General features: G+C 49.4%; 1 protein-coding gene across 9 annotated transcripts in view; it reads right to left on the bottom strand.

Moving 5' to 3' along the window:
- MEGF11 (multiple EGF like domains 11) overlaps positions 1 to 20105 on the bottom strand; it is a 342599-nt gene that overhangs the window by 206095 nt on the left and 116399 nt on the right. For all 9 annotated transcript variants that reach the window (XR_004423155.1, XM_033107352.1, XM_033107351.1 and 6 more), the window contains 2 exons: positions 16423 to 16524; positions 12378 to 12478 (listed from right to left, as the gene is read on the bottom strand). Coding sequence is in view for 8 of the 9 variants with exons in the window: in XM_033107352.1 (XP_032963243.1) it covers positions 12378 to 12478; positions 16423 to 16524 (203 nt within the window). In the remaining variant the exon portion in view is untranslated. The remainder of the gene's footprint in view (positions 1 to 12377; positions 12479 to 16422; positions 16525 to 20105) is intronic.

Here is a 20105-nt window from a genome sequence, read left to right as displayed (position 1 = left end):
ACAACAAATGCTGCTCAGTGCCCTGGGGAGTGGAGCCCCTGGAACCAAAAGCATCCCATCAGGCACCAGATGGCACTGGACTTTGGGGCTAAAACCTCAGCTAGATTCCAGCCCAGCAACCCACGGCCAATGTAGCCCCCAGCCTGGATCTTGCCTCTGGGTTTCCATGTTAGAGAGGCAATTACAAAGGAGGAGTGTGTGTTCTGAATAGAAAAAGACAAGGGTGGCTGCTGCCATGAAGCCACAGAGTTTGTCCCAGGGCTTGTGCCTGCCCTACAGATAGAGGAAAGAGCCCAGAAGAGGGACGGGAAAAGCAAGAGGAGGAGGAAGAGAGAGGCAGACAGAAGAGAGCTTCCTTCTGCAAGGCCGGGCCCTTGCCTCCCCAGAATCAAATTGTCTGGTAATGCTTTATGTAAGTCCATTGTACAAAAACAAGATTAAAAGGGACAGGCAGAACAAAGCATCAGTCTCCCTAACAAAGGCCCCTCCACTTAGTAAATTAGGAGCTCTTTCCACCTGACACACTTTTAAAGGGAAATCTTCAATTACCATGTGCTGGCGGGGTCGGGCAACAAAAGGTCCGTCCGGTGACTTCATTCTCAAAGCCCCGAGCAGGCATTGAAATGGTTTTATGTAATAGAGATACTAATCTAGTCCATATAATTTGGAGAATCCTTTATGGAGGACTGAAGGGCGTTTGAACCCTGTGGCTGTTTCAAAGAGATTTTCTGCAGTTTATGCATTTACCTTGCCAAAAGCTTAGCTGAGCAAACAAACAAAGAGTCCTCTAAATCACACTCACTGCTGATTTACTATCAGGCTTCCACAGTTTGTTTAGTGGATGAACCTAGTAGATAAACAGAGTCCAAGGCCTTGGTTCTTTCACCTGGCCACACCAAAGGGATGGGGGCTGCCTTTAAGTTGGGGCCCCCCGGCTCCCAGATTTGGGACTTTCTCTTTCTTTCCCCTCAGCTCAACCCAGAGTAAAGGTGGCCAGAGGGACAATTCTTTGGCCAGGGCCAGGAGAAGGACTCCCTGGCTTTTGCCCTTGGTTCTAGATCTGCCTCCATCACAGGGATGAAATTAATTGTCATTTGACTCCTCTTTCCCACCCCATCCGGAGCACAGACCCAATTCTGGTTCCCTTGGTGACAGTTTAGCTGCTTGAAAAGGAGAAAGAGAAGTGGGAAAGGGTGATGGGAAAGGTGACTCTCGGGAGACCCGAGGGAGACGTGAACACACAAACTCTAAATACACGGCATTGAGATATGCACGCAGTACGCAAGGTTATGAGGACACTTTTCATGGGCAGACATGCAACATACACATGTAGCTAGTATACACACACAGAGAACATGCATGTGTACACACAACATGTAATGGGGGTGCTCTTCGCACACAGCGAAACCTAGCACTCATGAGTACACTACCTATGCATGTGTAATAATAAAAGCTGACACTTCCATAGCTCTTTGGTTTACATACACTCAAGCCTCACAACAACTCCATGTGGAAGGTACGTACCATTGCTACCGCATTTTCCGATTGAGTAAACTGAGGCACAGAGAAGCTAAGTAATTTGCCCACTGCCACACCGGCCAGGCGCGGCAGTCTGGCTCTAGGGTCTGTGCTCTTGACCTTCACATTGTCTGGCACTACATGCCGCACAGACACCCCTCTCGTGGGTTGGGAGTAACGTCTACACATGCAGATTTACAATACCATCCACACACACACACACACACACAGCCAGACACTCCAGCTGGGACGCCCCTTCCTCAGAGGCCTGGACACATCACATCTCCAGGTCAAATGAGACTCAGACACTCCAGTTCAGGCCAAGACTTAGACTGGGAGAATGGTACTGTTCAATGTGAAAATATTAAAATACTTCGATTTTGGTTGGTAAGTGGTTACCACTCCTGCCCCTCTCCCAGCACCTACAGGATTGTTGGAATTCAGAAGATGGAAATCGGGGGCCTTTGGGAAATTTCCATAAAGAAATGAGGAGTTAGGCTGGGGACAGGTCAGCACCTTCACAGTCTTTACCTGGCCCAGGACACCCAGGAAGGGGACTTACGTAATGCCTGACTACTCTGACACTAATAAAGGCTTCTCCTCAGAGGCTGCCCTCTGGATAGCAGAGGTTTAATTACAGCTGCAGCTGGTAATTAAGAAGCAGTGCCAAGATCCTTCCTTGGCTGCGTCAGCACCCAGGACCCTGCTAGCACTTGCGGAAGGCCTCACAGAGAAGTTTAGGGCTAGGTCAGCAAACGCAGCCAGCCAGACCCCAGATCTCCTCTCTCTCCTTGGCTAAGGTGCCCGAGCACAGACGTCCATCGCTCACCCATCCATGCACACACCTCCTAACTTGTCTTTCACCCCCTTGATGGTTGTCCCCAGAGCGAAGGCTCTGTGACACCACCGTGAGCATGTCACTGGCTGCTGAAACCCTTCAATGATCTCCTGAGACTATCCAGCCTTCTTCGTGTGGTGCTGGGGGTCCAGCTCTAGCCCCAGCCCAGCCCCTTCCCCTTTGTTTTCTCCCCCACTCTTCCTGTGCTCCAGCCACAGCGGCTTGATAACAGTGTCCTGATTCTATCTGCTCTTGCCCACCTCTCCTCTATGCTCATACTGTCCCCTCTGCCGGAGAATGTCCTCTCTCACAAAAATAACACAAACAGCAGTGGCTAACAATAACCAAGTTCTTACTATGTACCTGGCCCTGTACCAAATACTTCCTTTGTGGAAACACATGACAGCCCAAAGGGGCAGAATACCCCATACAGCCCCATCTTATTTTACAGCTGAGGAAACCGAGGTAGAGAGAGGTGAAATAACATGCTCAAGGTCACATGGAGAAGGGCCTTCAAACTCATGCTCGGTCTTAACCACTGGCTGCCTCTTGTCCTCCTGGCAAGTTCCTACTGACCGTTCAGACTCCGCTCAAAACTAACCTCCTTCAAGGAGTCTTCTTTGATTCCCCTGCCCTTCAATTCCCCAGACAAAGTTAGCTGCTTCTCCTTAGGAGGTCTCTCAGTATTTGGGGTATGAGTCTATTTCCTCCATTCTCTCTCTCACTCACCTGATCAATAATTATTCAGCACTCAATGCCTGGCCCTGGGAATAACCCATGTAGAAGATATCCCTCTGCTTCAGGGACTCACTTTTGAGTGGGATAGACAGACAAGTGAGGCAGCTTCACAGCCCGTGGGGCAGAGTGATGGAGGGACCCACAAGCTGTGGGTACAGAGAGCATGGAACCACTGCCATGTGGCTCCCAAACAGGTGGGGCTCTGGAGTGAAACAGGAGGGATCTGAAATAAGTGCTCACAGGAGCGGTGCCCAGGAAACCCACTGGACACCCGGACCATGAATTCACTCATTCAACAATTAATTCTTGAGGGCCTGAAAAGCACTAACAAGTGGACAAGAGCAAAACTTTGGTAGTTATATTTCTCATTGTCAGTGACTCCATTGGCCCCAGGGCTAAGCATCAGTATTTTATGAGTTTGGTCAGTGTGACTCAACTAGAGCTCAGCCACTCTGGGTACCCTACGTGAATGTTCTAAGCCCACAAGACTGGGGACCAGATCCTGGGGGCTGCACCTCCTTGAGCCACTCAGTGAGGACCTGTCGGGGTGGCTAGGCAGTCATTCCTTCCCCACCACTAGCCCGGTGACACCCTCTGTTTTCTTGCCTGCTTATTAAAAATGTGCCTATCGTACTATGTTGGATTTTTTTTTTTAAGTTTAACAAAACCCCACATTTTCCCCACTAGACTAAATGCTTCTTATTCATTTCTCTATCCCCAGGCCTCAGCAGTGCCTTCAAGGCATGGGTATCTAAAAAATGTTGGTGAAAGGATGGTCAGATGGGAGGATGGATGTTGTTCTAGGCAGCAAAGCTCAGCACCAGGTGCTGGTGACGCAAGGGACAGCGTCAGCACTGTTTCTGGTGATGGCAGCAGGCAGGATTCCCTGGGGAGCCTCCCGGACAGGACCTGCAGGTCTGCAAGTGTGCAACATGCGCCCGTGCACACACACAGCAATCCTCCACTTGTTACCTTGATCCTGGCGCCTACAGGGACCCACTTTAGCAAAATTCTGAAATAAAACCAGCTTATCTTCAGTCCCTTCCTCTCTCTACAAACCTCTTCACCTGCCCTCTTGTCTGACTCCATTTCTCTCTTCTGGCCACAGGTCCCTCCTGCCAAGAGAAAACCCACTGTAAGAGGGGAAAGCACAGGACCGGAAGTTGCTCTGATGTCAATTCCTGGGCTGCACTTTTGCAGGTGGATAAGTCTCTTAGCCTCACCCAGCTTGTGTGTCCTCTGCTGTACAAGGACAGTAACAGTAATACTCCTTCTCCAGTCTGTGAAGAGCACGTGATATACTGTATGGGAAAACTACAAGACCCTACACTGTTGTTTAACTATTGGTGTTGTTGGAAGCCAGCAATCAGACCAAGAAAGCACTGAATTAAATGTCACAGGGTCTGACTATAAAGCGCCCCCACCTCCACTAAACCACTCATTATAAAACGGGCAGTTTCAGTGACATGGCAGAAAGGGCTAACGTAGGACCCTCCTGCTACAAGAATGCTCCCAAAATATAATAAACATATTTTTAAAATACATAGCTGAGTTCTAATGAAAGAAAGGCAAGTCTCTAAGTGGTTCCTACGAGTTACAGCAGGTCAGATGCTGAAGCAAAAGGGCCCCGGGAACATCAGGTCTGGCTAGCCTCTGCCCCTGGCCCCCAGCCCAGGCTGGGGGTTTAACACCCTCATAGGGGCAGACTTGGCCTTGGGAGTTCCCAGCTCCATGTAGAGGAAACTTGAAAATGCTGCCCACCACCCTAAGGGAAACAAAAGCAAGGGATTCTGGATGAGGAGAAATGTCTCCCACAAGAAACTAAAAAAAAAACAGGAGTGGGGGGTGGGGAGTGACTGCTTACTCGGTATGGGGTGTCCTTCAGGGGTGATGAAAATGTTTCAGAACTAGATAGAGGTGATGGTTGCACAACATTGTGAATGCACTAAATGCCACTGAATTGGACACGTCAAAATGGTTAATATTACGTGAATTTCACATCAATTTTTTTTAAAGAAAAAAACGTCTTAGTCCTCATCACACACAACATGGAATCCCAAACCAAGTTAGCTATGCAAAGACTGGCTGTGAGCCAGTGAAAACTATTGGTGTGCCTCATAAGAAAATGCAAAACGAGTGTGTGTGTAGGGCTCTTGCGTAAGTCAGGGCATGGGGGAAGGGGAAAAAGCCTAAATAGTGCACAGAGAAAAAAAAAAAAGAGAAACAGAGAGAGAAAAGAAAAATAATACAAACCTATATGAGGAAATAATCTATCATAAGGGACAATCAGCAGTCCCCCAAAATAGGATACTCTAGGAACTTGAGCTAATAGAACTGTATAGCTCAAGATAGAACTGTCTGACAGAGACTATAAAAGAAATCTGTTTAAAATCATTAAACCAAAAAGAAGGATTAGATTTCATAATGAATGAATAGGACACTACAGAAGAAAAAAAAACATGCATCTTTGAAAAGGAACCAACAGAACTCCTAGAAACAAAACATGTCGTCATTGAAATTAAGACTTCAGCAGACGGGTTAATTAGCAGAGCCAAAGGATTTGAAAAATGGACCTGAGGAAGATGTCCAAGATATGGCATAGAGAGATAAAGAGATGAATAATGAGAGCCTAGGAGAGATAGAAGATGGAGTGAGAGTCCAACATTTTGGTACTCCAATAGGAGAAAACTGCGAAGGGTGAAGGAAAAGGGATATTTGAAGAGAAATGGCTGAGAATTTTCCAGAACTGATAAAAGACATGAATCCTTAGTTTGAGGAAGACGTGTACCTCTGAGAAGCAAATAGTGTGAATAAAAATAACTCCACGTGGGTCAAATCTAGGGAAACTGCAGAACGCTGCAACGATGAAGTCCAGAACACTATGGAAAAACTCAAACTGCTACAAGAAAATGACCAAAAACTGGAATTTCATACGTAGCTAAACCATCATTCAAGAGTAGGGCAAAATAAAGGCATTTTCAGAGAAGTAAAGCATAAGAGAGTTGATGACTCCTAGATCCTCCCGGAAAGAACTATCAGAGAGACCCTTCAAGAAGAATGAAGCCGGCCCGGCCCAGTGACTCAGGTGGTTGGAGCGCCATGTCCCTAATGCAAAGGTTGCCAGTTCGATTCCCACATGGGCCAGTGAGCTGCACCCTCCACAGCTAAGATTGTGAACAATGGCTCTCCCCAGCCGGAGGTCGGTGTGGCTGCCACGGGCTGCGATGGGCTGCCACGGGATGCTGTGTGCTGCTGCGGGCTGCTGTGCTGCCGTGCTGCTGACAGAGAAACAACAGCTTGAACCGGAGTGTGGGGGGAGGCGGAAGAAAGGGGGGGGGGAAAGCATGAAGCCAAACAGAGAAGGAAGAAGTGAGATACAAGGAAAGGAGGAGCAAAGAAATCAGTAAATATGAGTTAAATTTAAATAATACTCGACTATATAAAACAAACAAAATAATAAAACAGAGCTATCTAAATTTACTGGAGATAAATCTTACCCACCCTTACTCAGGTTCCCTCAGTGCAGCCAGACATTCTCCCACATCCCCAGCTGCTGGGCCACAGCTGGGCCACCCCCTGCAGACTGACCCCACTGGGCCAGAGCAATCCCTCTTCAGGGCCAACCTGACTAGGTGCCCAAATAGGCTCAGCACCCCAACCCAGCCAGGCCCATCGACCACATACCCGGAGCTTCTGGCTAATCTTCCACTTCTGGGTTTGGGTGAAAACCACAGTGCAGGAGGTATGTGCTGGCATTCCACGCAGCCCCTGCAGCCCCTGAAAGGGCTAGAGGATACCACCTGGGACTTTGAGGGAGTCACCCCGCCATGGGGCAAACTCTGACCAAGGGGAATAGGAGACTGGAGGATTGGGCCGGTAAGTTCCCTTCCTTGCTGGCTACTCTGAGGCCTGCTGGCTCCCTGTAGCCCATCAGGACAAGCCCTGAATACCAAGGGGATGCACCTGTTAAGCAACCTGCTGGGCTCTTTGCAATTTTACAACTTACTCCATCACCACGGCAACCATCCTTTAGCATAGCAAACACCAGGGGTTTTCAAAGTGTGGTTCCCAGTCCGGAAGCATGAGCATTGGGTGGGAAGTTGTTAGAAGTGCAAATTCTCCAGCACACACCCCCTTCACCCCCCAAATCTTCTGAATGGAGACTCTGGAGGCTGGGGCCCAGGAGTCTGTGTTGTAACAAGTCTTCCTGTTGATGCTGATATTAAGTTATCAAGTGCTCAATAGAACATTTGAATGGATTGTGAATTGTGACTAGTGTGGAATCTATACAGCACTTGTGATAAGCGCTAATACTGCTTACGAAATACTCTGGCCCTCTGCCTTCAAGACCCCAGAGCCCACTTGTCCCTACCATGGCACCAGAAACATTGCAGAGAGTTGCTTCTCCGTTGGCCGGGGTCCTTGGGAGACAGTGACAAGTAGCAGGTCCCAGCTAGCCCACAATGGACATGAAACATGAACAAGAAATAAAAGTGTTTTAATCCACTAGGATTTGGGTGTTGTTTGTTACTGCAGCATAACCCAGCCTACCCAGTCTGATACAGGCTAATATTGTCAAAGAACGGAGCTTCCCAAAATGCCTCAAACCTCACCACATGACTTAAAATAAGCTCCATCTGCAGCAGTAAAGATATCCACTGCCTTGTCTCACAAGACAGGAGAAAGAAAGAAGGAAATGTGCTTGTACAGTGATCCTCCAGAAACATGTGATGCTTGGGGAAATGGGGTGGGTGGTGGTGGGGGGTGTGGGGACAGAGACCCCGCATGACACCCTGCATGACAGGGGAATCAGCTGTATCTGTAACTAATGGAAGAGGGAGGGTAGCTCTGGTGTGGATTATTCTAGAAGGGCTACCAAGGGCTCTGGGATGAGAATTGGCTGTTCTGGGGCAGAGGAAATGGTGCCAAGAGGAGAAAAGTTAGTGCCACTTGCATCTGTATTAGGGTTTATGCTTTCCAGGATCCTCTCACTCATTGTTGCATCTTTCCTCCTTCCATGCACAGAGATGAACCATCTTATGCCACGGTGGAACCAAAGAGGCAAAGGGACTTGGCCAAGATTGCACAGCAAGTTAGTGGCAGAGTCAGCCAAGGCTTTTACTCCCCAGGAAATGTCCTTCTACCACGTGCCTAGAGACAAGGCTCCAGGAAGGTGGCTTTGGAGGGAGACCAACGTCCCCTGCCTCTTCCCAGGTCAAGGGGGGATATTCTTGTGCAGGGTCCTGAGAACTCTCAACATCACATGGGTTCTCACCTGGCTCTGGTGAACTTGGAGGTTCTCTGGCCTCCATGGTGGGCGGGGAGGGGGGCGGAAGGGGAGGGACGGGGCTGCAGGGCTTCAGGTCCTGAATGCTCCAGGGTTTACAAGCTTCTCATCTGGCATCAGCACCCTGAGCACAATCCTTCACCCTCACCATCTCTCCCTCTCACACGTTCCCTGACCCTGGGTCTCCATTCTCTCACAGACAGTGGACAAAGCCCATGGGGGGCTGGCTGGTTCCCCCTCCTTGTTCTCCCATCACAATGCGCAGGAACAAGAGAGTGCTGGTAATGGCTGACACCCACCCGTCATAGGTTAAACTGTCCTCCTCAAATTCATATGTGGAAGTCCTAAGTCCCCAGTACTGCAGAATGAGAACTTACTGGGAGATAGTTAAAATGAGGTCATTAGGGTGGGCCCTAATCTAATATGACCAGTGTCCTTATAAAAAGGGAACAATTAGAGACTGACACCCATATGGGGAAAATGCATTTGAAGAATGGAGGTATGTTGCCACAAGCTAAAGAACTACCGGAAGCTAGGAGAGAGGCCTGGAACAGAACTTCTGTCACAACCCTCAGAAGGAACCAACCCTGCCGACAGTTCGATCTCAGACTTCTATTCTAGCCTCAGGAACTGTGAGACAGTAAACTCCTGCTGTTTAAGCCACCCAGGCTGTGGTGCATTGTAAGGGCAGCCCTAGGAAATTAATAATGACCTCACCCAGCCGGCCTTACTCCGCTTCTCCCAGCCCAGATCTGCCCCCTGTGGTTGGGCCAGCTGCCTCACTCCCCACCAGGCGCTGACCCAGCTCATGTCTTTGCTGGATGGGCTTCTTTCTCCCACCCACCTCCAGAGATGTCCTTCCATCCAGCTCAAACCCCCAAAGCCGCCTGAGGGGTCCCAGCATTCTCTTCTGCCTGAGCTTATCTGGCCTCAGTCTAGTCTTTCTCACATTCTCTCCGAGCTGTTAGCTACTGATGTCTTATGCACTAGGCTTGCCTTCCCAACAAGACTGCACGTTGCAGAAGGGCAGAAGCTATTTCTGACACTTCTCTTCTATCCGGTAGGACAGCACAGGGGATGGGCCACAGTAGGCGTTTAGTAACTATAGGGTTGAAACCCCCTTCCAGGGCATCCGCCTTCACTTTTCCGTCTGTAGCTGATTTCTCATGAACACTCGCTAAGTGGCCATGGCTAAAAAGACAGCCTCTCCTCTTTATCCTGCCCTACTTTACGAAGATGTCTGTCAAAGCATCCACCACTCTGTTGCACGTATCTGTGTGCCAGACCACCGCCTTCCGCTAAGCTGCAAGCTCCTCCAGGCAGTAACCACCTCTCATTTGCATCTGTATCTCCAGTATTTGCGTAATAGGAAGAAAACCATATAAGCTGAAAGGATAAACATGAGCATATGGCAGAAACTACTTATCACGGATCCAAAGACCCTGTAAGGGTTTCAAAAGATCCATGAACCCACTGAAATTGTGTGCAAAGAGCCATGCGTATGTGTAGATTTTTATATGTAGTGTGCATTTCCCCAGGGACAGGGTCCATGGATCTCTGAGAAATTAAAATAAAAGCCAAGGGTGAATAAATGTTAAGACCCAAAGGCATGCAGGAGGGAGATAATGTTTATTAAGTCCCTACCCTGTGCCTGGGTGACATACGTATTACTATCCCCATTTTGCATGAATAGAAACTCAGGTTCAGAGAGGTGACACCTTGCCGAGTCCAAATGGTTTAGAGCAGACTCTGGAGCCAGACAGCCTGGGTTCAAATTCCAGTTCTACCACTCTCTCGCTACATCACAGACATTAAGTAACTTGACCACTAGAAAGTGGTAATCTTGGTGAAGTTACTTAATCACTCTGTGACGCAGTTTTCCCCATCTGTAAATTGGGAGAAATAAGGGTCTCTACCCCATAGGATTATTGTGAGGAGCTGAGCTGATGTATATAAAGTGATCAAAATGGTGCCTGGCAAGTGTTGTGGACTCTGCAGAAAATGGTGATGAGAATAAAGAGGAAGAAGCTGAGAGTGGCAGAGCCGAGAGTTAGCCGAGGCCTGTATGACTCTCACCCCTCTGTGTCGTCACTACCAGTACCCAGCATGCCACAATGCCCCATCTTGCTGCTGAAACTCTCCTGTCCCCTCCTAGGCAAAGCCTTCAGTCCGGAAAGTGGCTCTTTGAGCTTGGCTTCCTGGGATGGACTGGCCTGTGGCCACCAGCTCGGCAGGCAGTGCTTGGCGGTTACATAAGGAGTAGGGGGGATGTTAGGAGCTGCCTTCCCGGTCAGCAAGACTGCGCCTGTGCAATCAGGACGCTTAGTGCTTCTGCCCTGCTCTTCATTTTCCAAGAGCTTGACCAATGTCCACTAATGGAAATTAGAAATAGAAGGTGCTCATCTGTTCCCGTTGCCCACATGCGGACAGCCGAACTCCCTTTATAACATTCCTTAGGCCATTACTGTACCCTGAGCTCAGAAGGGCTGTTCGCATCCATGCTGCTTGGGCTTTATGACTCCTCTGTCCCGCTGCCGGCCTGACTCTCACTCAACGTCAGGCAGGCAGGCAGAGAGAGCGGCAGCAGTAAAGCCTTAGTCCTGACCTCGCTTCTCCACCCAGGTCCCCATAATAACCGCATCCCAGGTGAGGCATTGACCAAAACCTTCTCTCATCCCAGTTCTCTGCCCTACTTTTTCAGAAACAGCTTTTTAAGTTTGCTTTGGGTGAGTATCTTTGTGTTTTTCCTATAAAACCATCAGTATTGACCCTATTTGCTGGAGCATTTTTCATTCATTCCTATAATGCAATTAGAATCGAGTTTCTCCAGCATTAGAGGAGATGTAACAACAATAGGAGAAAATTGTCATTTCGTTCCCAACATCAACACGCCCACTCTGCCCAAATTCTCTCTCTGGTGCTAGTTCGCTCTACCCACCCAGATGGCACGGAGAATACTAACAGGGAAAATCACTCTTCAAATCGGCCTCCAAATGCAGAGGCAGAAGCTGTGGGGGTTGATTTTCCTCTCAGTCATTAAATGGGGGCTCCCAGCTTCTCTGACACTCTTCTTCAGTTCGAGGAAACCTTCTAGAAAGTCCTAAACTGGCCCCATTCCACTGGTCAGAGGTGAGTGGAGAAAGAGTTCGTTAGACTCTAACAGAGCCCTAAACCATTCTCCCAGGGAGGTTAAAGCCACATGCCTGGGAAGCTGAGACCAGGATACTGACCTGCAGCCTCCTGCTGGGTACCTCTCACTGCACCCCACTGCACCTCCCCCAGAGGGCCTGCAGCTGCCAGCAACTCAGCCCTTGTCTCTCTGGGGACACTAAGGCTTCAGTTTTGCGAGCAGACAAATAGGGACAGAGGTAGCAAGTGTCTCTCGTGAGCCCACTTTTTCTTCGTTGTCTTGCAGTCCTCTGTGGAAATCCTCCCACTTCCTGGAACTGGTCCCTTGTGATCTGTCTTACTCTTGCAATCCTCCTTCTAGGTATGGCGATTTTGCCATCCAACGATCCAGCCTGCCTTCCTTCTTCTCTTCTATACATCCATCTATCCATCCATCCATCCATCCATCCATCCATCCATGCATCCATCTATCCATTTCGCTCTCCTTCCATCCAGCAAAGCCTCTTGAGCACCTACCATGGCCTCAGCTCTGTGCCAAGCACTTAGCACTTCTTCCCCATTGCTTCCCAGAGCACCCCCTCCAGAAGCGTACACTTCTCTCCTGACCCCATCAAAGCCTAGATGGACTTGCTGTCATCCATCCTCTTAGAAGGTCAATCTGATGGACAAATCTGTGCTAATATATTTGCACCAGACCCATGGTCTCCTCACAGCTGGCAGCAGGCAGGGATATCTTGAGTCCTTGAGTCAACTGAGGCCTGCAATCCAGGGCCTGGAGGACAGCCCTACCTCTCATCCCCTCGGTTCCCCTCCTGCCTATCCCCTCCCATCCCCACTGCAACCAAAACAGAGGCAACCCCTACATACGTATGCAGAAGTCTCCATTCTCGTAGTAACCAGGGCAGCACTGGGACCTCCGCCGGTACATGGTCCGGAGGCCACGCCGATACGCCGTCTTATAGCTGATCCTAAGGCACAGGGAGAAAGCCACGTCACAGTATTGAGAATCAATCGCTCCTGTTAGAATGATAGTTGTGTTAAAGCTATATCGAGGATGCCATTCAATAATTACTTCAAAATGCATGGTGGCTTCAAATATGAAGGAAAACAATAAAGAACAATCAATGGCGGGATCTGGGCTGTTGTGATGCAGAATGTATTACTGATGCGGCGTTCGCTACCCAGGCTGACTTTTCCCCACTCTCTTCAGAGTGACACTTAGAAGGCTTGCAAAACATACTTTCTGGGGGAACACTGTGGAGGGCAACTGGGGGCTTCTCCTTAAAACCTCCAGGACCTGGGCTGGAGGAGCCCATGGGGTGGCTTGGACGGGACTGGGGCTCTGAGAGTTTCTACGCCTACCAGCACCACCCCAAGAAGCAGACCGCTTGTGGATGCTGGGAACCGGTCCATCCACTTGGAGAACCGAAGCAGAGTCAGCAAAGCGACTCTCTGAGTCTGACTCAGTCCCAGAGGTGGATTAATCTCCTCCACACCAAACATAACACCTCCTGGGGCAGAGCTTCTTCCCATGCAATCCTTGGAAAGGCTCAGAACCGATCCCTGGCACTGCCGAGGAAGAAGCTAAGGCCCAGAGAGCAGGAGAAGCTCTGGACGGAGTCGGAGACCTTGGTTCCAGTTCTTATGCTGACATGGACGTTGAGACTTGGCTCTGTGTCGGAGAGATTTACCGGCAAAATCTCATTCCATTCCCTCCTTGAGGCAGGTAGCATCATTAAGCACCCTTATTTTATTTCGTTTTTAGAGTTTTCATCATTATGTAATTTTACGTATCCCCCTCCACTTTGTTGATGACTTGCTCAAGGTCACACAGCTAAACAGTTTTTGAGCCAGGATTTAAACCCACGTCAGTCTGATTTCAAAGCCACTAGGCTTAACCCACTGCCCTGTGCCAGTTCCCACAGGGTGGCTTGCTGGGCTTATGGGATGGTTGGACTGAAAGAATACAGTAAGGGAAATGGGTGGCGTGAGGACTGAGTCCTCAGGAGGGAGTCAGAATGGGGTATTGATAGGCAAAGTCCCTTCCTCAGACATAGGGTCAAAATGAAGGAGATTGAAATGGCCATTAAAGACTAGAGAGGAAGAAACTTCCCAAGGTCATAACAGGTAACTAGGACTCAAGCCTAAGTCCTCAGGCCTTGAATCCAGAACTCTCTCTCTTCTCCACCAGCACCCCAGGAGAGCCTGCCCTACAGACCCCACCTCAGCAGGCAAAGCAGCAGAGGTTGGTCCTTGGAGATGCCGACAACCTGCTTTCCATGGAAGGTCAGGCCAACTTGGGAAGGGAGTCTTACTGCACAGTCTCCTGGTCCTTAAAGCCCTCGCTTTATGACAAATGACAGGGCAGACCCTAGAGAAATCTGTGATATTTGGGGATGTTTACACTAAGGTCGTTCCACTTTGTCAAAAACCCATACTGCAAGGTAAGCCAGCTTCAAAGTGAAGCTACTTCCCCGGCACAGGAAGGCAGCTCCCGGCAATTCCAAGGGTGGTGTAAGCCTCTCAGATAAAGAACAACTTGGGGTTGACTCAGAGGTCATCCAGTTCATTCCTCCCACCAAACAGCGTTCTCCCCAAGCCCTCCAATGGAGAGGTGGTCTTGGCATCATTAAAACCTTCAGGAGAGAGATGTTCCTACAGCACTGGGGTGGGAAGCAGGAGAGGGAAGGAGCTGGGAGCCAGGCTGCTGTCAGGAGAAGGATGTTGCGTTCAAACAAGCCATTGCACACAGAGGCAGACTGATGGTGCAGCTGTCAGCATGCACACTCCAGGTCATGGAGGCTGTACGGCGACTCAATAATTTAGCAAAATAATTCATGTTCCAGGAATGCAGCCTATTTTAATAAGCAGCACTCACTCACCTTTCCCCAGCTGTGATGGACGGCAGTCCCAGCCTTCAAGTACCCAACAAAGCCACGCCTCAGAGCAAACTTGGCTCTGGCACAGGGCCTGGCCGGCTCACGGAGACATCAGGACTTCTATTTCTTCCTCCATTGACCAGGGCCACAGGCAGCTAACTTGGCACGACTGGGGAAGTGGGAAGGGGGCATTTGGTTCCACCTCCTCATTTCATAGTCAAGAGCTAGAGGAAGGCGATGCAGTAATGGCTGAGCAGGTTCTATTGGACCAACCCTCCTGCCGTCATACAATTTGGGGAAAATATAAAAAAAACAACTACCTGAAGGCACTAGAGAGAGAATAAAGATGGATACTGGAGAAAAGTATACAGTTGGAAAAAGGGAATGATACCGGATAAGGTTAGCCCAAGGGCAGGCCCCGGTCAACAAGAAATACACCAGGGGGCTGAAATTCAGATAGAAGACACACCACCTTACTGGTTTGAAGAACCACAGAACTAGGCCAGGGTAGACCCAGCAACTAGAAATTGAAAAGAAAAACCCCAGGAAGAAGAGAGCCACAAAGAAGAAAGCCCCGTATTCTTTGTAAAATCTCTGCTCAAACTTCTGGCTCCCAAATTACGTGTGTGGAGGACAGCTTCCAAGCAATCTAGCTAAGGCTAAAAATATGGAACTTTCAGAGTTTGGAACTTGAGTTTAGCCAAGTTAACTGGCTGCTAAAACAAACAAACAAGCAACAACAAATCAGTCCTCTCTGAAGGAATATAACAGAATTCACTCTCTACAGTCTTTGTTGCTCATAATGCCCGACACATAATTTAAAATCACTAGATACATAAAGAAACTAGGAAATATTACCTAAATAATAGAAAAGGCGATCAATGAAGACCAATTTTGGAATGACACAGATGTTGGATTAGCAGACAAGGATTTTAAAGCGGCTATATGTATGCTCAGTATCTCATAGCAAGTTACTAACAAAGCCTCAAACACTACCAGGACGTCAGCTTTTCAGCATAGAGCAAGTTTCCCTGTCCACATGGTACCCACCATGATGCCCGCATGAAACCCAAAGAGGGACTAGGCCCACAGGAAGAAGCAAAAGAAATCTGGAACGAACACATGCTCGGCAACTAAGAGACAGGACTTCCAGGCGGCCTCTCCCTCACTCCCTCACTTACCCTTCATCTGCTGCTTTTCACCCCTCAAATAATAATGCTACCTTCCCTGGGTCAACTCCTCACTTTTCTCTATTTTCCCCTGCACTTTTCAAAGTTATTTTCACATCCCTGACCTCACTGGACCCTGCAGGTAAGTAAGACAAGCATCATTCTATGTTTGATGAGTACACTGGAATCCCAAAATAAAGTGATTTGCCCAGGGTCATCCAACAAAACATGTTCTCTCTTCCTCTCCTCTCTCCTCCAGGGGCATGGGAGCACCTCACGACTTGCAGGAGGGTTGCAGACAAAGGAGCAGGATTCCCGTATGCCATCATTCAGATGCTGAGTGGGTGCTAACTTCTAGCCTACACTATGTTTTCCAAGCCAGATGCCCTGGCATGGGGCTACACCTGCTCTGAGGGGGGCTGTCTTAGGTTGGATTTTCTCCCAGAAGCAGGCCTGAGGCAAGGATTCAAGGACAAGCAGTTTATTTGAGAGGTCATCCTAGGAAGCATGGAGAGGGGAGAAGAAAAATGAGATATGGAAGTAAAGGCAGCCAATTCAGCGTGTGCTATTGAGGAGGTTAACTGGGGTATTTATCCACCAACTCCCACCTGTCACTGGTTGAGAGGTGCCCCCAAGGGTGTTCATTTTCTAGCACATCTAGCTTGCCCTGCCCAGAAGCTCCTCTGGCCAGAAAGAAGCCCTCAGCAGATCATCTCAGGGGTTCATGAGCAGGTCCCAGCTCACCAAAACACGGAGATACAGGCGGTACACGGACCGCCTGCTACAGGGGTCTTTTACTGACTGGCACAAAGGCAAGCCCTGAGGCCTGGAACTCTTTCTCTGTCGTCTGAGAGAGGTACTCACCGGTGCCTGGTGCACTTGAACCAGTTGAGGATATCTGTGCACCGCGTGTAGTAGATCTGGTCGAAGGGGTGGGCGTACGATTCCTGGACGGTCACGGCATAGCTGAGAGCCAGAAGGGAGACGGGAGTTATGGTCAGGACTTGGGAAGCTGAGCTGCTATTCAGGATGGGGTCTCCCCTCCCAGGGGAACCAGAACACAGCCAAGTGTCCAGGGCCTCCAACATCCGTCACCCCTCTACCCTCCTGCTGCTCTGGGTGCCCTTGGCATTCATACCTACCCCATCCCTGGTTGAATCCAGTACTCTTTGGTCCGGCTCATTTTCTGAAATTCTAGTTCATTTGTTCATTTAACAGAGAATGAATAAAGGAGGGTGTAGGTTTATCCTATATAGTTCTGGAAGGCAGAGCCAACAAGTTTTAAAATACTTGTTTAGATCTTTATGGTTCTAGACTAGAGAGGAGGTAACTTCAAAGCACCTGCATGGAAGCTGATCTTTGCAGAAACTCTGTGAAGTAAGTGGCCCCATTTTATAGATGAAGAAACTAAGGTTGAGAGAGAGGTGACTTGCCTAGGTCACAGAGCCAGTAGCAATAATTGCCAATAGATACTGAGTGCCCCGTGTTAAGTGTTTTAATCCCTTTTAATCTTGGCATGATTTTATAAGGTATGTGGCATTGTTATTCCCATTCTACAGATGAGGAAACTGAGCATCAAAGAGGGTCAGTGACTTCCCCAAGGTCACCACTTACCTTCTGCCCTATGATGTCTCTAGTATAGCTGGGGGTGCATCAGGGACATGCCCCAGCCTCCTGATCAAAGTGGTACCTTGTCATCCTGCCTGTTAGCTGGCAACCTGGACCAGTGGGAGGAAGCCACAGGAAAGCAGGTCCCAGCTTCACCAAAACAAGCCTTTCCACCTGCCCACCCCTGGCAGAAGCTGTATGAAAAGACAGTCAAGCCAGGATGTAAAGCAAAAACTCCCATTTCCTGTGCAGGCTAGGAGAGGACCTCAGCTGAGATTTCAGGAATTAATTTTTATGTAGGCTGGTAGTGTTCAGTGTTTTCCCCCAGAAGGCTCACTGACCTGCGCCAGATGGCCAGGTCCAGGCTATGAAAGCCCATCTGCTTTGCCTGAGGAAACTGTTGGTTTACTCGTGAGGGGGGCTGGGCAGGCCAGCTCCCTGAGTGAGTCCACGGCAGGCTCTCTGCTGCCTGAAATGTCAAAGGCCTAGAATTCAGAAAGAGAAGTCCAGGAGCAGCCAGCGACGCCCAGGAGGGAGTCAGGGTGGCGGGACATTGGCTTCTCTGAAGCACTGAGGAGGTACAAAAGGCCCTTGGTGAGCCTCTACCTGGCAAGATGTGCCTCCAAGGCACACATCCATGCTGATGTGGCCCAAAGCCCTGTTTTAGCTCCAGGCTTGGAGAAACTGAGGCAGCTCCACACCCACCCCTGGCTTCCCCAAAATCCCTTCCAACTCTGAAATGCCATGACCCTGTGCGCTGACACATCTACTGAGCACCTCACTTAGAGGCAGGAGAATGAATGGATAAGAGTGCAGGGACTCTGGGTGGAGGTGGAACCCTGTCGCTCGTTAGCAGTATGTGCTTCGGCATACAAGGCTCACAGGAGCCTCTATTCCCTCACCTGTAAACCTGTGATACATATTACCAGGGACTTCATGTAGTCGTTGTGAAGAGAAGGAAGACAGTAATAGGATCTATCCCTCATGGTGGTGTGAAGATAAAGCAAGGTAATCCATGCAAAATGCTGTACAGGTGCAGTGTCTAATAGATGCTGGCTATCATTATTACACGATTGGCAATAAGTCACCTCTCGGGCTATCCCACCTCTGAGGGATATTTCCTCCCAGACCATGGTCGAGGAGACAGAGTAAGACCTACACACAGAATGGACTCCTCATGTTTGTTAAGCACTCGGGGGTTCAGGCACCCTCCACCCTCCCCCACCCCCTCCCTGGACATGACAGGGACAGTGGGATTCCAGAGGGGGTGGGGAGGGTGTCACAGGGACAGATCTGGCTCTGCAGGGGAGCACTGAGCGAGTCTGGTAACTAGACCTTGAACCAACTCCAAGTCTCCAGGGTGAAGTGTGTGCCTCTGGTTTCATAGCTGGACGGTTTAACATGCTCATTTGCCAACATGCTAATGAGGAGCCAGATTAATCTTGTAGAGCTGAGATTTACTAGCCAGGGGAGGTCTTTCCACTGAGTTTTATGGTGGAGGGGCATCATTAAGGAGGCCCCCGCCAGAAGCACTAATCCAGCTGGGAAATTCTCCCTAATCGGTCTCTGGGGCCCAGGGTATGTTTCTGGACTGACACAGACAAGATCCATCCATCTGTAACTGGCAGTAGAGCTTAGTCAGAAAAGCCAAGAACAAGGAGGCACCTGGTTCATGAGGCATCACTGCAAGGGCTCCTGCGTAGAGGCTGGAGAAGCCCAAGGGGTCCGCAGGCCTCATTTTAGCTGTTAGGGTAACTCCTTGTCCTTCCATCAAAATGATGTATTTGGCTGATAGTCCAATCAGCCTGAAATGCCGGCTCAGTGCAGACTGGATTCAGAAGATTTTCACATTCCAAATGTATTCATATTTGGCAGGTTTAGAAAATTACAGAGTTTGGTTTAAGTTTGAACTAATCCACTGGTGCAAATGGGACTCAGAGAAAAGGGAAGTCAGGGTGGGGCCTGCCATCAGGGAAGGCTTCCTGGAGGAGAGGGACCTGATTGGAGGCAGTGGGAAAGGCAGAGGTGAGCAGAGGGGAAGGAAGCATTCTGGGAGCTGGGATATAGCACACACATCGGCAGGAAGCAACCATCTCTCAACTGGGACAGGGACAAGAGGGGGTTCCTGAAACTGGAGTCTGCAAACCAGAGATGCGTGTGGAATTTCACCTGATCTCTCTCTCACCCACTGAGAAATAAAGATTGAAATCACCAAAAGTAGAAAGGATAGGGGGCCTGAGTCACCTCAGGATAATACAGAAAACTTATGAAAAATGCATATTCCTAGGCTCTACCCCAGACCTATGGAATCGGAATCTCTTGGGCTAGGACCCAGGATACTCCAGTTGTCATCCACACTCCCAGCGAGGCCGGTGTACATTAAAGTGTGATAACCACTTCCTACAAAGCCAGTTGTCAAGGAGAAAAGGCAATCATTGAGCTTTGTGGTCCTCAAAGCACTTTTGAGAAACTGGTTCCCTGACCCTCCAACAAGCCTGGAAGGAAGGGGTCGTTGTCCTCTCACTTTACAGAGGTGGAAGGAAGCTCAGAGTGGTTCAGAGACGTCCCCAAAGTCATAGAGCTAACCGGTGGAAAACTCCAGACTGGAATGAACCAAGGTCTGCTCATCACAGATCTCATGTTCCTCCCCCCTCACTGAGAGGGCCACAGTGCCTGCCACTTCAGCCTCGGCTCTGTAGGGACCCTCCACCAAGTGCCCAGTCACTGGGGATCATGCTGTGTGGGCACTGTCCCTTTGCCTCCCCAGCCAGTCCCTGCAGAGCTCTGGGTGAGGTGCCTTTCCCCGCCGTGGGGCTGGGAAGGTCCCCCTCAGGAGCATGGAGCATAGACCACCCCCTTACTTGTCTTCCTCCACCATCTGCTTCCCCCATCGGGCCCTCATCTTAATTTTATTCATTTGATTTATTAACATCTAAGTG

Source organism: Rhinolophus ferrumequinum, chromosome 6 (genome assembly GCF_004115265.2).
Source record: "Rhinolophus ferrumequinum isolate MPI-CBG mRhiFer1 chromosome 6, mRhiFer1_v1.p, whole genome shotgun sequence".
Classification (NCBI taxonomy): domain Eukaryota; kingdom Metazoa; phylum Chordata; class Mammalia; order Chiroptera; family Rhinolophidae; genus Rhinolophus; species Rhinolophus ferrumequinum.
The sequence above is the reverse complement of the archived record's forward strand: the minus strand, read 5'-3'. Positions and strand labels throughout refer to the sequence as shown.